The following is a 17,732-nucleotide window of genomic DNA, read 5'->3' on the forward strand; positions in this document are numbered from 1 at the left end:
TAAACTGCGAAAAATGAAATTCACTCTAGCCGCCATTACTGATTCAAGATGGCGTCTAATGATCTGAAAATTTACCAAAATGCTCCTCCTTTGTTTGAATCATTACATAATTTAATTAGGTTCGGGGGCATTTCTTGTATGGAAAACCGGCTAGACCCTTTGGGGTATGAAATGGGGAAGGCAAATGAGGAGCGTCCAATATAGCTCTAGCTATCCCAAGCCCCTACCTAGCGCCTCCACGTGGCCATACCCGGTAATGCTCTATTGAGTAGCCAAGCTAGGAGGTGCGATACTGTGTGGTTCCCGGCTGCCTGATCTCATAATCGAGGTTTTGAGCAGACGGCGGAGCCATACGATCTTGTAAATAGGTAAGCATAATATAAGTTATTTTAATTATTTTTTTCGTTTTAGTTTATGAAGCATTTACTGCTATATAGTGAAAACTTTGGCCAATACGAGTGTTAATACAGCACATGGATATTGGATACCAGAAGAAAAATTAAATTAATTATTAGAAGCACTTATGGAAACTAAAAGGACGCAACTCTATTCCATTCGAAGGACTGCTGGTGAGATTGTTCTATAATGAGCGGGCTCTTCTCCCCACCTGCTGGAGTCATTCTGCATTAAGACGGTTTATTCAACGATTGACTCAGGTGATTTAGCCCTTGGAAGGAGATTCTCTAAATCCCTGGTACGTGTAAGTGATGTTGCTTATCGACCAATTCCCTTTTGGCCCTTCATACAAGAGTTGGGAAGCATGACCAATCGTTGAATATGTTCAACTCTTTTTGACATGATAGGCTCATTGCTATGAACGGATGTTCTGCTAAGGCAGGTGGTAGTACCATATATTCATATTCAGGAAAACCGGCTAGACCCTTTGCTTACATGAATTCGAACTTTCTTCTCAAACATTTGTCTTTACTTTCTTAGTTGCAGAAAGTTGCAGCCAGATTTAGGCTTAATCGGTTCCTTACAAGTATAATATCTGCACACTAAAAGCAATATCACAGGTAATATGGTAGCAGAACTCGACGGGGTCCATAAGTTATGACTGTCAATTCTTAAGAGCTTAGATATTCGTCCTCATTTTTGTCATAATCAAGCCACACTTGGTGAACCAATAATATTTAAAATTAGTGTACCCTTCTAAATAATATTGAAATAGGTGTCTTTCAACACAAATATGCCATTATTTATGATATTTATGCAACGTCTGCTACATACCGATAAAAAACAACCATACGTGTTCTTGAAAGATTTCACCGGCTTTAACCTTACTCAACAAGTTCAGAAGGCCATAGCTTTTAGAAAACTAAGAAACGAGCAACCAAAACGAAGATTTAAGCTCATATGGGTATGTAAAAGAACACTTCTGAGTTGAGTTATTTGATCAATTAAAAATACTTGCAAAATGGGGTTTCTGACAACTTTTCTGATTTTCGGACTACTGTGCGGCGCTATGAAAAGGACCACCCCAATTTTAAATTTGCTTCTTCGATCATAATCAGCTGTTCCTGTACCGCACAGTAATAGTGTGTGTGGTGCCACCCTCTTGTCACTCACACAAAAACACATAGACGTGAAACTTTGAAAACAAGCTCTGGAAATGTCAAATCGATAGCATATTTTCTGCCTTTCAACTAGGTAACTGGACTTTCTGTGTAGCAAGAGTGAAAATTGATAATTTCGCATTAATTTTGAGTTCATTCCTCCTGAATTAGTTCTGTTTTACAGTTGCATTCCAGTTTCGTTCGGCGAGAAGCTTGCTTAAGCCATTCAAGTGATATTAGACCCTGAAAAATGGAATCGTATTGCATTTTTTAATCGCTTGCTTGCTGCCTGTTTACCAACGCTCGGTGTGTGCAAATTGGATAGTAAAATGTTATTTGCATTTAGAAATTATCTAATTTTCGGTACATATTTGTAGCAATTTCCTTCGGAAATGGAAGCAATTGTGCAGGATCTCAACATTCCGAGACGGCAGATCCGAGAAACCCGTCGCCCGAATCGGTTCCAGCTTCTTACCCACAAGTCATGGTTGAAAAATATATCGCAAGGGGGAAAAGTCCCCGCCGAGTTTCCCGTTTGCAACATAGACACTCTCGAATGGCCTGCCACGGATTCGGGCTCAGTTTGGTCTAGAGTCTACATTTCCGTAAGTGTTTCGTTAAATTTGTTAAGCGATATGTTTTAAAATATGTTTTAGTTTGCATTGTTTCATAACATTTTGTGGAAAATGTTACTTTGTTTTGATGTTCCTTGTTTGTGCAAAACGAATGACGTTTACTATGCGCAAATACGAACCAACACTTTCGGAACTCATCGATAGCACGCACATGCTTTCCGTTAGCATACACATATTTATGCACCTGCTTGTTTAGATATCGAATTGTTCCCATGGTTTATGCTTTGGTTAGTTTTGTTATTGTATCGAGAATTATTATTCTATTATTTGTAGCAAGCAAAATACAATTAAAACACCATTAGTATGACGAAAATTTGGATACAGTAAAAGCACTATTTTTTTCATCGAAACAATGCATCTCTATAGTCTCGACGGCTTTATCGCATAATTTGTTTTCTTTTTAGGTGCATCGAAAGCAACCCACTCGAGTGATTCCACTGCCCCGCAATAAGCTGCTAGCAAATCTCAACTGCAGCGATGCGCATCTGCCTGAGAACGAAGACCCTCTTCATTATTCTCAACTGCTTCAGTATGTATCGCAAACTAATCACAAGAATCTATGGAAGGCCGCCTATCGCAAGTATGCCGCATCCCATTCTGTACAAAACATGTCCTCATATTCGGCCCAGCATCCGCTAGACTGTACGAGCAATATCAATGGTACAAAAAAGCAACAACAACTACAGCAGGACAATAATAGTAACATATCAGCGGCGGTACTTCCGTACGATTTTGTGCTGCGGGAAGTGATCGCGCGCACCTACGGGTGTCGGATTGTGCGGCTTGATCTGACAGAAAGTGACGAACATTCGCAGATACCGATAGTTACCGCTCAAGGGCACGCAAATTTATATCCAGCTTTAGTGGCCCTTGAAACTGGACAGGCTTTGTATGTTGTATTTGATCAATTTCTGGAGAACACTTTGCTAGATTGCGTCACATACAGCTCGGCAATTTTGGAGAAATCTCACAACAAACCCCTGTTTTTGGTTTACCAATTGTTGAATCTTATGAAATCGTTGCATGATCGAGGTCTGAACATGGGGAATGTGGGCTTAGGAGACATTTACATGACGGAGAATTTGTGGTTAAGAGTTATAACGGATCTAGAGGCTAATCTGGTGGAATTTAATGAAGAAGTTCAGCAACAATTGGATGAACTAGGTTCACGACGAATGATTTTAAGCAGAGAATCTAAGGTGAGATTAATGAAGGGTTTAGATCTGAAGTACAATCTAAAAGATTGGTGTGAATTATGGTGCCACGGGCAATTATCCAACTTTGACTACCTCACAATACTCAATAATTTGGCTGGAAGAAGGATAGGATGCGCAGAGCATCATCATATCATGCCTTGGGTAACTGATTTTTCAACAAGGAATGGACAGATTTGGAGGGACTTAAAAAAGTCCAAATATCGAATCAATAAGGGAGATGCACAACTAGATTTGACGTTTCAGGCTGCCTTAGGAACGGAAGGAACGGTTCCACATCACGTGTCAGATGTTCTGTCTGAAATAACTTACTATGTCTACATGGCCCGCAGAACGGCAAAGTCTGTTTTATGTAAACACATACGACCCATTTGGGTGCCGGCAGAATATCCAATATCGATTCAGCGCTTGCAGGAGTGGACTCCGGATGAATGTATACCGGAGTTTTTCACCGATCCATCAGTTTTCAAAAGTATTCACGAGGACTTGCCTGATCTCGAAGTTCCCATTTGGGCCACCTGTCCGGAAGACTTCATCGCAAAGCATAGAGAAGCTCTCGAAAGTCAATATGTATCAGAAAAACTTCACCATTGGATTGACCTCACTTTCGGGTACAAATTGACAGGTTCTTCAGCGGTCAAATCTAAAAATGTCTGTCTATCTCTAGTGGATAAACATCAAAATCTCTGTCAGCGCGGTGTAGTGCAACTGTTTACTGATCCCCATCCTCCTCGACAATTTGCCACAATTTGGAATGGCAAAACGCCTCCTCGTGTGTATAGCCACCATGAATCTCGCCAGCGACTTACCCGAAGCTCAGAGGATCTATCTCATCAGGGATCTAATGCGGGAGATTCCGGCTTTTATCCAGATTACTCATCGTCTCCACAAAGTCGTTATTCATCGCAAAATCTTTACAACACTAGCGGATACAAAACGGAATCCATGGAGCGTTCCACTAGTTATCATATTACTGTTCAACCTCGTCTCCCATCCGTAGTAATTCTGCCAAAAAACTACAATCCGGTTGCTCAACTGAACGCCGTTGAAAATCTTGGGACGTTTGTGAATAAAACCTTCCACTCATCCGTCGCAACGTCTGGTGAGTCTGCTGTTAAAAACAAAACAATTGATGATGAATTCGAATTGTGGAACATCAGTACCGGAAGTAGCTGCTACCGCGAATCCAGCTACGAGGGTAATTCCTTCACGAACCGGCTGTTTGCCGAAGCCTACGAGGCATCACTTTTAAAAGACAGAAAAATGTTTCAAAATCTTCGTTCACAAAATCAGTTGCATCAGGTTAATTCTAAGCAAACTTTTAAACAGCTGTTATTGGACGTTCGGACCAAAGATCTCAAAATCCTAGGCTGCTTGATTGTGGAATTGTTTTTGGCTGCCAAACTGCGACCTCATGGCAGTTGTCTTCCACAGGATTTCGAAAGCAGACTGGAAGCCTGTACAAAATTGGTCAAAAAAGAACCTCGGGCATTACCCATCGGCGTTTTGTATGCAGTAAAGTTGCTTCTTGGCATTGATATATCGGAAACCGAAGCTATCGTAACGGAGAAAGGTTTACCTCAGCCTTCACCCCATCAGTTTCTCCAGCCGCTGCTTGCTAATTTGCTGATACCATTTCCTGCACAGTACTTGCGCGTTTATCAAGTTCTTAAAGCTCTCAGCCACTTCGAAGAATGTACAAACCTGCTTGATTTAAATACGTACTATGATTGTGATGGCAAAAATTGTGCACGGTTTGTTAACGTTGATAAAATGCGTACTGATTTTCGCAGAAGAATCGCCGAGTGTAAAATCAACTGTTGCGTTACCCTAAGCGAAGGTCTGTTGGAGCCCCGCGGTCATGATCAGTATTCTATGGTGGAACTTCTACTGCCACATTTCATAGAACTAATAAAAGCTGACGACACTTCCATACTGGCGGCATGGAATCTCTTTGACGCAATTTCTACCGCTCTAGGAGTTCAGCAAACCAAGCAGCAGCTTCTTCAACCGATTCTTTTGCTGTATGAATCCGATGATACCGAAATCCGAATTACCCAACATCAAAACAAGTTTCCAAGCGATCAAGCGACAGTAAAGTTCACACGCAATACCTCATTCAAGTCGCGAAAATCTGTCAAGCTCTATCATCACAGCTTCTTACTGAAGTTGATTGTTCGCTTCGGATTGCGATGCTTCCTGGAAAATTTCATAGCACCACTAGTAGAAGCCGTTGGAGGCTATAAAGATACTGATTTGAATCAACCTTATCATTTCCATGAAAATGTCCCTCGTGCGGGCGAATTCAAACGTTCGCGGTCTTGCAGAAACTTTCAGCTGAAAACTGCGAATAGCTCCTCCGATAGTCAAGAGCCGAATTCCGGATCGATTTCGAACACTCTAATATCACCGGATGCTTCGGACAGGACGCTCTCACCGACGTTGGCACCGAATTTGCCTCTGGATAATGCATCAATCGATGAGGATATTGAGGAAATGTTCAGCTTCGACGACGATGCTGGGCGAGCTAAAAAGAAGCAATATATGACGGTGATATCTGTAGGCGGCGAGGATGTCAGTGACAATGAAATGGAATCCGCCATGAAAAAGATCATTGAAGATTTTGATATGAAAGCTGATAACAGCAGTTTCGATTTACCACTGAATCATTCGCAAGCTGAAGAAGCGATCGAAGATGCGTTAGAGGATGAAGCAGGAGGGAATAAAGTAGATGTAAAGTTGAACATTTCCGGAGTGGCAGCAGATCCTGTGGGAACGGACAAGGGTGATCCGAAATCGCCAACCATTCCTATACCTTCTTCTTTCCGGAGAAGTTTCGAACTGAATTCTATTGGATGTGAAATCGGAAGCAAAAAGAGCGTCGATTCACTCGAGTATCTTTGCAAAACTCCACGTGATGAAAAGCCGGATAGTGGAAGTAAAAGTGCTGGAAACCAGGCTCCCAGTCATTCGAAAACTCCAGAACCTAGCAAAACTAGATCTACACGCATCTCCGAGATGAGTTCCGAAAGCTTGATCTGGTTATCGCATAGGTTAGGTCCCGTGTTAACAGCTCGTTACCTAACCAGAAATCTACTGAAAATGCTTACGCTTTGCTACGTGGGACCAGAGAATCTCGTTCCGAGCGACAATCCTATTGCAAACCGTACTACTGGCAGTCTTAACTACTTCACCATCGCCAACGGATGTGTCACGGGTGATGAAGCAGCCCAGCGTGTGCTTGAGTGTCTCACCTCAATATCGGCTTTGTTCGGAGATCAGTTTATCCTTCTGCAGTACTTCCCTCATGCCAGCGAGTTAATTGCTCTTTGTCGTAAAAAAATGACGCCAACACTGGAAGGCGGTCTCATAAGCTCTTTGCAGCTGGTAAAATGCCTCATTCCATATTTGAACGATACTACCATCATGGATCAGGTTCAGGATTTCCTCCTACGCTCAATCATCCATCCAATCATTCGCCTGTTGGAATCCACCAAATTTATCATGCCTAATGGTTTTCTAGCGCGATCAGTTCTCGCACGTAAGCTGATTGACACATTATATGTAATCTCAATTCGAATAGGACGCGAGATGACCCGAGAACACATTTGTGTTCCTGCGTTGCAACGATTCTTTCTAATTTTCGACAAAGCATATGGACTAAACGAACATTTACGAGAACTAAAGCCACCCGATTCTAGTCCTTCAAGCTCAGGAACGGATGACTCCAATTACATCGAATTCCGTCGAGAAGGTGGCACACGCGAACTCAAGATTCGGGGGCAAGAAATACGGCAAGTTGTTGCCAAAGGTCAAGAACCACTAGACAGTTACACTCCTCCGAGCGCCTTAGATTTGCCGCATTCTTCAGCCAGCTACACCGAAACTGGACCGACCATGATTCAAGGTTCCGTTCGGTCTAAAGCCCTTGAAGAGATTCGTGATGTTTTCACGCCCAATCTTGCCTATTCTTGCTTTGTTCCTTTTCTAAACTACCTCGGTCAGCACGAAATGTCACAAACGCTTAAAAATATGGCACTTGTTCTGAACCTGTGCCACGATCACGAACAGCCGGAATATGCAAGTACTAACCACACAGACAAAGTTGATTTTGACCCGCACGAGGAAGATGCGTCTCAACCTGAATCTCTGAATTGTTCCAACACGTTTGGATCCAACATCATCGGTAATCGGATCGAGGTGAAATCCGATTCTAACAAAATAGAGCTCGAACAGAAGGAACTGCTTGGAATGGTTACTTATCGATTAGAACAGGTCAATAGTTCACGCAATCTGCGAGGGAACTGGTTGGCCTACTGGGAACACGAGATCGGACGTGCCGATAAAGATCAACGGTTTAATTTGAAACAGATCAAGCTTCAAACCTATAGCGGGCATAGCAACTCGATTAAAGCGATATTGGCGTTGGATAATGAAAACAGTTTCATTTCCGGATCGAAAGACAAAACCGTAAAACTGTGGTCGTTACGCAGCGAAGGAGACGGAAGTAAAGTATCCTCCTGTCAGTTTACCTACAGCAATCACCGTAAGTCGGTGCATTCCCTAGCATTTCTAGAGTCGTTAAGGTAAGTTAGTGGTAAACCCTTTAAACTGAATTTAATAGTTTGGATGAATAATAATGCGTAACATCTCTACTCAAATAGACTTACAATTTCCTGTGATGCTGGCGTGCATCTGTGGGATCCGTTCGTCGGCTCTCAGATTGGCCAATTGGATGTTCCAAAGTACACTCCAGTTTCGCTGGTGCGAACGCTTCCTTCGCCAAGCTGCCTGGTATTGGCTGGAACTGCTGATAGCTGCGTTAAGATGATTGACGCGCGTACCTTTAGTTACTGTCAAGAGTGGCGATTATCGAACGCACCGGTCGGTTCCGTGCGATCCATTGCCGTCGCTCCGTCTGGATTGTGGATCGGTGTTGGCCTGAGCTCCGGCCAAATAACCGTATTAGACGCCCGGACTGGTTTCATAATATCTTCGTGGCGAGCGAATGATAGTGACCTACTGCAGTTACTAGCGCCAAATGACAGCCAACTGATTAGCACCAGTCTAGACTATTCCGTGAGCGTGTGGAACCCAAACACCGGAAATCTGCAATTTAACTTGAAGTGAGTATTTCTTAAATTACACTGTTGATGTTTTGATATAATTCCCAAATAATTATTGTAGGAATCGTCCTGAACCAGTACACTGCTTAGCAAGCAACGGCCCGGAGCTTATCGTGGGAACGCCAACAAATCGGATCGGCGTTTATGGGTTCGTCAGTTCCGAAACCAATTGTTGGTATACGAAGCTCCGATCGGAGACTTTCAGGGGGGTTCTGACGAGCTTTGCGCTGTTGCCGCTCAATCGGATGCTACTGGTTGGCGGGGACAATGGCAATATCAGTTTATTATGCTGAATTCTGTGTGCAATCCTTCCCTCCATGATCTCGCTCAACCCCGTTACTTTTGCATTCCGAGCCCTACAACGGAAGAATGGATTATTTTTTATAGAGTTAATGTGAGTATGCGAATATTATACAACTTAGTGAAAAAAGTATTATCCCTAGTGTGGTGAAATCTGAAACCAAATTATGATGTAATTATTAATCATATAAAGTATTCTCTATCACCAAAGATAAAATATAAGTTAAAAAAAGAAAACTCCATATTACAGCTGGGCTGCGAAAGGCATTTATATCTGCACTGAATTATGTCAGTTTTATATATTCCGCTCATTACTATCACTAACGATCTGACGTGCCACCGCTGACGAGTGCTAAGAACGATCTCTGGCGGCGTACAGAAGAATGGTTTATGGATACAGAGGACTAACTCGCGCAGCTCTGCGGCGAACCTAATACTCAAAAGGTGACCCTAAAAGCTGGACGGGTACGATGCGCAGGGTGTACGCGACGAGCGCTTCCGGCAGTAAACCTTTCAGAACGTTCGAGAAACATATCCACCAGCAACATATAGCTGAACCTTCTCGAAGTTGCTAGAGGCCACGCAGGTAGTATAAATACGGGTGTTTTAGCCGAGAGCAGTTTAATTTTGAACATTGTACCGTGAAGATTAAATCAAGGTAAATAGCAGCAATAGAAAAAAGGTGTAAAGGAAGCCACTGGCGTTTTCATTCCATCATACTTCCTTGGAGCGGAATAAAGGCAAAAACAAATTTTGAAGAGTGAAGTTTTTCTGCCGATTGCCAATTCCGTTGCCATACCTTCGGTGTTTACAGTCCACCGCAAGCCGTTCCCAGTTCCCAGTGCAGACAATAAAACATTGGTCCTTCGAGCCGGATTGTGAACTGTGTTGCTGCTGCTAGGTAGCAAAGCGTTTCGCGTGGCTGACAGCGCGAAAAAGCGTTCACATGGCTTTGACAACGTGACAAACCGTGATTTAATTCCGTCGTCGTGACGCCCGTAAAGGTTGCGTTTAATTCCTCGTCGCGACGTCCATTTGTGCTTGTTTTGCCTTCCGTCACGGTTACCGTCGAAGTTAATCGCATCTATTAGTGTGAATTTCTGCCTTCCGTCGCGATTACCGTTGAAGTTAGTCGCGTTCATCAGTGTTTTGCCTTCCGTCGCGATTATCTTAAAGTTAATCACGTGTCGTATTGCATCGGTCATGCGCGAGACTCGTCATACTCATAATTCGAATGTGAATCCTGTTTGGTAAACCTGCTAAGTGCGCAGTATTTTTTCCCGAACCACCTATTGAAAAGCTTAACAAGATGTTACCCCGAATCCCAGCCCGGAAAATGGAGACTTCGGAAGATAAGAAAGCGTTGATCCATAAGCGTGGCCAAGTAAAGAGAAAGGTCACGCTGATCTTTAGTTCCTTGGAAGCGGCAGAAAAATAAAACAGGCTGTCGCCAGCCCTACTGCGGGTCCACGCTAGAAACCTGCAGGTGATTTACCAAAGTGGAAGGTGCAGCTGAGAATGACATTCCGTGGAAACTTTCAATGAGGAGAACGTGCTGCTCAAGCCACAAGTACTGATAAAGGGTTTGCTTGCCTCTGGGCTTCCTGCAAAGGAGGCACGGGAGCAAGTGCTAACACAATCTGAATCTGTGTCAGGTAAAAGGCAACGAGGGTCGGAGCTGCCTAGCAGCGGAGAAAAGCTGAGCCCCAAAAAACAGAAGCGAATTCTATGTCCTAGAGAGCGAGTGGGACAGGTCTTGCGAAAGCAAATCACCCGTCCCGCTCGCGAAAGCGAGGAACAAGAGTGAGGTCTACGGGAGAAGCCCCCAAGCTTCCCTCGGACTCCACTACTGGTGTTTCCTACAGGGAGTCCGCAGGCCAGATCATAGTTGGGATCCTCTCTGAAGACTATCCCAGCACTGAACTGAGTACGGCACAACTTGATTCGATACAAGATGCTCTACTAATAGCCATAGAGCAGCAACGTGACGAGCAGGTTAAATCTAAGTTCTTTAACTGCTCGTACAAGTTCGGGTACCTGGTTCTTTCTTGTAAAGACCGGGAAAGCTCGGAGTGGTTAAAGGAAGTGGTTCCTGGCTTATCACTATGGAAAGGAGTAAGACTCGTTGCTCTGGATGCAAAGAACATTCCGCGTCCAGAAATCTATCATGCTTTCTTCCCACAAAGCGCGTCATTCGATAACGAGAGAATCAGAAGACTCATAGAGAGTCAAAATGAGAATCTAGTTACTGATAAATGGCGAATTCTGCAGCGAACTAATCCGAATGGTAAACATGCGGATTGGTCGCTAACAATTGAAGCTTCTATGCGTCAACTCGCGAATAGGAACTTCATCATAAACTTTCGGTTTGGCGAAACCCAGCTGAGGAGAACAACTCCGAGACAACGTCAAATCACAAGTCAGCCTACGGAGGCAAAAATTTCTGAGGCCAGTACTAGCGAAGTCAAAGTGAATCAAGGGTCCGCTGGCATTGTGTCTCAAAACTCCAAGAATCCTGACAACCAGGGGATCCATGGAGCTAGTGGAACCAAACAGGAGGTTCCACAGCACGCTCAAATGGCTCCCTACAGTGATTCTGGTCCCATGACTATGGATCTTGACACACTAGCGGTGCCAGGGCCGAGTGGAACCAAAACAGTGGTCTCCACAAGTAGCCCAGGAAACTCCGGTAAGATCCGTGGGAAAGGCGAAACCACTCGAAACCAGCTTCCCCCTCGATCCAAACCGAGTTTGAGTACTGGAAGTAAAAAAACTACTGCCACCATGAGGCCTAAACCTCCAGGGATTCCGTCTCTCCCAAATACTAGTGAGCGTAAAATTCACAAAAATGCAGAACACTGGGGTTCTGCAGATAAACCTCCAACATGCGAAAGCTGCATCGGGCATACTTTCCAGGAGGTTTATCAAAGATGCTGTGGACCTGGCCTTGGTTCAAGAGCCCTGGGTCTACAAAGGAAGAATACAAGGTATTCAAACAAGAACATATAAGTTATACTATGATGACAAGCATGACTCTCCGAGAGCTGCTGTCTTGGTTAATGCAAATATTAATTGTTTTCCCATTACAGAGTTTATCAAACGAGACATCGTCGCGATCAGAGTTGAGGTACCAACTGCCAGGGGAAAATCCGATATTATCATAGCATCGGCCTATTTTCCTGGTGATTGTCCTGAGGCTCCCACTCAAGAGGTTGCGGCATTTGTAAAATACTGCACAAAAGTCAACAAAGACTTTATCATCGGCTGTGATGCCAACGCTCATCACACTCTGTGGGGAAGCACTGACAATCGAGGTGAGTGCTTTTTAGAAAAGGATTAAACTTCTAGCAAATTTGTTTTATTGCAAAATTGAGGTGTCCATATTTTGTCGCGAGCAAGCCTCATGCACTATGTAATTCATAATTGAAATAACCAAAATTCCCGAGCAGACCCGGCCGGGATTTTTGACACACTTATACTATATTCTATGGTAGTTCAAGCAATGCTAACTTTAGCTGCCTATTTACCGAAAAAAATACTTGTAAAAACGATAAAATTTATGCTTCAAATCAAATTTTAAGGCAAATAAAGCAACATACGATATATAGACCTTCTAGAAAGTTACGTATTTTGATAGTATCAGAAAGTTTGTAGAACATTTCAAGCCTGTTAGATGAGGTTTTGTGTACAAAAAGTTTAATAAACTGATTTTAAGGGAGTCACGACAGAAAGTCAATTGTATCTCGCAAACCATATGATGCAGATACTTAGTATCTTCGGCAATGTTTAATGAAATTTAAAGATCTACAACTTCGTATAACACATGAACATGCTATTTAGTTTCTATAAAAAGTTAAGTTTTTCAAGTGTGTTATCCCCTTATCCCCTAATAGTATGAAAATGTCAACAGATGCAGAATACTTTTTTAAGGAACTTCTCCGAAGATACCTAAGCTCAAAAACGTCAGGAAAAGCGAGAAAATACTTTTGAACGTCTTTTTCCAGAATGGTCTCACTGTGCGGCGATCCGAGGATAACCCAAGAATCCTTGGACATTCTGTAGCAAAAGGCAAACCAAGGTAATACATTTGGAAAATCGTTACTAGCCGAAGACCCGGTAAGCGTGAGCACCGTAGCGGCAAAGGAAACCCCAGTGTTCATGGTAACGGGGATAACAGATGATTGGAAGTTGCCTATTGGTTACTTTTTGAACAATAACATTAACGCAGAGCAGAAAAACTTTTCAGAACTATTCTTATTAATCTACACGAAGCAGGCGTTATGGCTATCGCATTCACGTTCGACGGCACACGGACGAACATTGCAACGGCAAACTTACTAGGTTGCAATTTAGCAACTAATTCTGAGCCATTACGAATGGGCTGACGATTAAAATGTGATTGTAATCTCCGACGTTGTACACATGGCCAAATTGTTATAAGAAATTTGTTGTTTTTCCTTAAAACTCGTAACTCCACATGCAATTGTGGTGGAATCATTTAGAGCGTTTAAATGGCGTCCAGAAAAGTACTGATATCAGGCTTGCAAAAAAATTGAACGATAAGCACATACAGTTTCAGAATTCTAAAATGAAAGTGGTTCTAGCATTGCAACTGCTGAGTAATAGTGAGGCTATCGCATTAGAGTTTTTTGTGCATTCCAGAGATGATTTCGCTGACTGCAAAGCAGCTGCCGAATTCGTACACATGTTTCAATGATGTCGATATTTTTAACTATATGAATAAAAATGCCAATTATTTCAAAAATCCACTAAATGTCGCTAATTTTGACTTATATAATAAAGCATTCAAATACGTTGAGTATTTCATGAGAAACATTGAGCTCCTAGATGAAACATCCATTTTAGATTCCCGTAATAAAACAGGATTTCTCGATTTTCTTGTTGCTATTGAAAGCTTTAAGAATATTTATCAAATATATACTAAATTTATAACAAAGAGAAAAAAAAACGCTAAAAACATACAGGTTTTCTCAAGACCACTTGGAACTGTTCTTTGGTAAAGCGTGTTCCAAAGCAGGCTCAAACAACAATCCCAAAACATCACAATTCAAGGCAATACACAAACGGCTTCCTGTGAAAGCTACGGCTATTGCTCCCTAAGTCTCAATACGTTGACATCACCAGACAATTCTAGCCAATGTGGTAAACAGGTACAAGAGGAAAAACAGATTGAAATGAGTGGATTGTATCATGGAGACCTCGTGGACTCTAGATCCTATTATGAAAGATGCGATCGAAGTACAAGATAAACTACTATTGGAATTGAAATGCCAAAATTGCATTAAATTAATAATGTAAGATGATATGGTTTCCCTCAAATGCATCATTCTTGCAACGGATAAAAAATTTAACGTTTATATTATAAGTTTATTTTATACAGACACAATTAAACGTTCAAATTTCCAGGAATTGGTCGGCGAAGAACGCAATTTAAATATAGAATAATACTTCATCTAGTAGATCCCACACTAGAGCATTTAATGGATTTCGAAACAATATCCGAATTGTGTGTTGATCATGGTGCTCCCATAATGCACCATAGGCCTGGTTTGATTATGCAGGTCATCGTTATTTATTTAAACTTGTATTTTAAATATTACGCCACACAATACGATTCTAAACTATCCTTCAGACCGATCAGATCCTTCAGACTACCGGAAAAACTAAGAGTAATCAAAATGTTAACTGAAAAAAGTTTTTCACAAAATTGTCTATGGTAGTGGGAAACTCTAAAAGATTGTTGAAAAAACTATGAAGTTTTTGGAGTGTCTTAGTAGAATACGAACCTGAATTAATGACCAATAATGAAACCTATTGATTTCAAACACGTACTATTGAAAAATTTAAAATAGTGAAGCATTGTCCAATTGGAAATCCTCACTTCGTGATTGTACGCCAGAAAGAGACACAGCCTTCTCGTCCCAACAAATTTCTTACGAACCCGATTAAACCTAGTCCAATTTGATGTCTGTGCTAGGAAAGTGTACCAGAAAAATTACAAAAGTTCCTTGTCGCAACAGATTGCGAATTCTTTACGGCGAGACGATTAAACCTATTCGCCGAAGATAACTGTGTTGGAAAAGTGCGCTGAATTTTCGATTATAATATGTTTGTGTTCTTGATATTGTTAAATTGTTTCCAAATGCACATAGAAATAACTCTGAAATCTATTGAGGATTGAACGTATACAGTGTTACTACTTTGATAAATGTTACATATAACACATGTAGCATGTATACTTGAATCGAATTATTACATGCATGTGTACATGCTACTATCACTACACCGAGCTCACCTGCTTTGAAAAAACGCGTTCAACGTTTCACGTTCCTTTCTTCAATTGCTCTGACATGTCGCATCGTTACGAATATGCACGTAACTTCATAAATATTTAACAGATTGATTTTACGGTATAAAACATTCTATGTGTATATTTGATTACATATGGAATAAACAGAAATTGATTTTTCGAAAATTTTAACTGTATATAACCCTTTAATGGGCCTTCATTAATATCAAAACATTTGAAACCTAAACATCAATCACTTACCTTAATCAAATCATCATGCTTTCCCATGTCGGACATGTGGCCTGCATGGTCCAATAAATCCTTAACCATCTTTAACTTCGTATTTATTTGAAAACCACCTAAGCAATCAAGCTTCAACACTGGTTTCTTCAAATTTTGGTGTTATGTGTTTTCGTTAACATTTCATAATAGGAGAATAAATATTCTGTAAAAGTTAAAATAACGAATGAATAGTAATAGAAAAACCTATAATTTCGAAATTTTATCAAGCTATTTATATTCTATAAAGCCAAACCAACCAAATTTATATACATTTTTCAAAATAAAACAAATGAATATGCTCTACCTAGATTTAATTCAGACACCCAGCGGCGCGATGTGGTCAAATGGTAACATCATCCTTCTTCAATCATTATCTCTCCCCGAGACCTGTCGGCAAGATAATAAAATTTCACAAGCCAGTAAACTTTTCTATAGCAGGACTATTCCAGTTGGTCCAGCTGGAGTTGCCGTAAGAAAGGACTGAGAGAGAGAGTTATCGGAACGGAGCTATCAAGAGCACATGTAAATCTTCTCGGCTAGGTTCTTCTGTTGTATAAATATTACACTAGTTTTGGTACGGGCGGAAGCATCATTACCTATTCAGCTACCACGGATAATACGGAACGAAAACATGTGATTTTTCCTTTCTTGCTATGCGCGGGCAGCATAATCGATGAAACAACACGATCGTTATCCACGAGTATTGCGGTTGCGCTCAAGAAACGATATATTAAAGACCACCCCGGACGAGCGTTCGGTAAAATGCTTTCAGCACGAACCTCACCAGAAAAGCAATAACATCAATATGTACCGTACATTATTCGGAATTTTTCTTTCGATATGTCTTGAGGAGTTTTTCCGGGTTTTGTAAGCCTGTTACAGTGGCTGCTGTCGAAATTCTTCACAATGCAATTGCTTGAGGCTGTAGATTATAACAGGAAGATGCAAAACAATAATATTGCAACATTTAATTTCCCTCTGATTGTTGGAAGAATAGGTGGAAGTGGAATGGTCAATTATGATTAAGATTCAAACACGCGTTAATGATTTCTGGGATTAATAGTTTTGTTTTTGAAGGTGTTCTCTATTTGTAAATAAACTAAGCTTTAGCCAGATAAACGCATTAAAACTTTGGTGAAAGAGGTATGATCATAAGTTTTCCGATTGAAAATTGTTTTCTTTTTTATTTTCTGAACTATATGTGCATGTTGAAACAAGATTTTTTCAGTTTTTCTTCAAACATAAAACATCAACGTAATAATACATTCATTTTCTAATTTAATTAGCTAATGTGCAAAGATATTCGAAAAATGCTTATATTAAAAACAACGGTTTACCACATCGTGTTCCTCAGAGTTTTTCTCTTGACTAAAAATTCTCTATCGATGATAAAAGTATTTTCGACTGGCAACAGAGGATGTAGACCAAACCTCGTGATTTTAGTCATGACCTTGAAATGCGGTCAGGCATATATTAATATTTTTTGAAACGATGGTTCTACAATTGATGAAGGGACGGTAAGAAAAAGTAATGAAGAAGGATTTTTTAGGAATGGAGGAGAAAGGCGGGGGGTGGTAATAGGTAGCTACTCTTAAAAAGTTGTCGTTGTGACTCCTACCGTTTGTCCAATGCTGGAAGGCGCATGGACTGAACCAAGCTATAACCTGAGATTATAACCGGATTCGAACCCATAACACCCGCCAGGGCATGTGGCTCGCTGGTACCCGTGGTACCTATGAACCACAGAAGCGCTGGACAAAAGGAGACTGCACAACCCCCCTTATTATTGTAGCGACATGGATTGGGCATTTTTTAGACATCAATTGTGGCTACTTCCTCCACCTACTGTAGAAACCACCGACCGAGAAGTTTAATCTCACTTTGTGTTTACTGGCGGGACGACGACACTATGCAGGCCCTTGCGACTTACAAGGTACTGCGTGTGAACGCTGTTCGTCTGTCAGTGTGTTAGCCGCGATTCTCAGCGCGGGGTTTCGGGGGAGGGCCCGGTCCTGTGCAAATAGACCAAACCTCGTGATTTTAGTCATGACCTTGAAATACGGTCAGGCATATATTAATACTAGCTGACCCGACAAATCGGAAATAATAATACTAGCTGTACATAAATCGTGAATCTCGGATGACCTTTGTCACAATCTTGAGTTTTGCAAGTTTCTGAAGAGTTCATGGCTGTTTTAATATACAAATTTTTCTCACAGTACAGTAGAAAACAACTCCCCCCATTGCTTAGCCTGATTAAATAAAGCGGATAGCATTTAAATATTCGCCATCATTACAAACCATTTCGC

At 41.4% G+C, this 17,732-nt stretch overlaps 1 protein-coding gene across 1 annotated transcript; it reads left to right on the top strand.

The window, feature by feature from the left end:
- Window positions 1-1,679: 1,679 nt before the first annotated feature.
- LOC128744657 (WD repeat-containing protein 81) lies at window positions 1,680-8,990 on the top strand. The gene is made up of 5 exons (XM_053841820.1): window positions 1,680-1,862; window positions 1,934-2,161; window positions 2,596-7,991; window positions 8,070-8,531; window positions 8,593-8,990. The coding sequence occupies exons 2-5, from the start codon at window positions 1,949-1,951 to the stop codon at window positions 8,822-8,824; spliced, it is 6,303 nt and encodes a 2,100-aa protein (XP_053697795.1). The 5' UTR covers window positions 1,680-1,862; window positions 1,934-1,948; the 3' UTR covers window positions 8,825-8,990.
- The last annotated feature ends 8,742 nt before the right edge of the window (window positions 8,991-17,732 follow it).

This window comes from Sabethes cyaneus, chromosome 3, assembly GCF_943734655.1.
Source record: "Sabethes cyaneus chromosome 3, idSabCyanKW18_F2, whole genome shotgun sequence".
Classification (NCBI taxonomy): Eukaryota; Metazoa; Arthropoda; class Insecta; order Diptera; family Culicidae; genus Sabethes; species Sabethes cyaneus.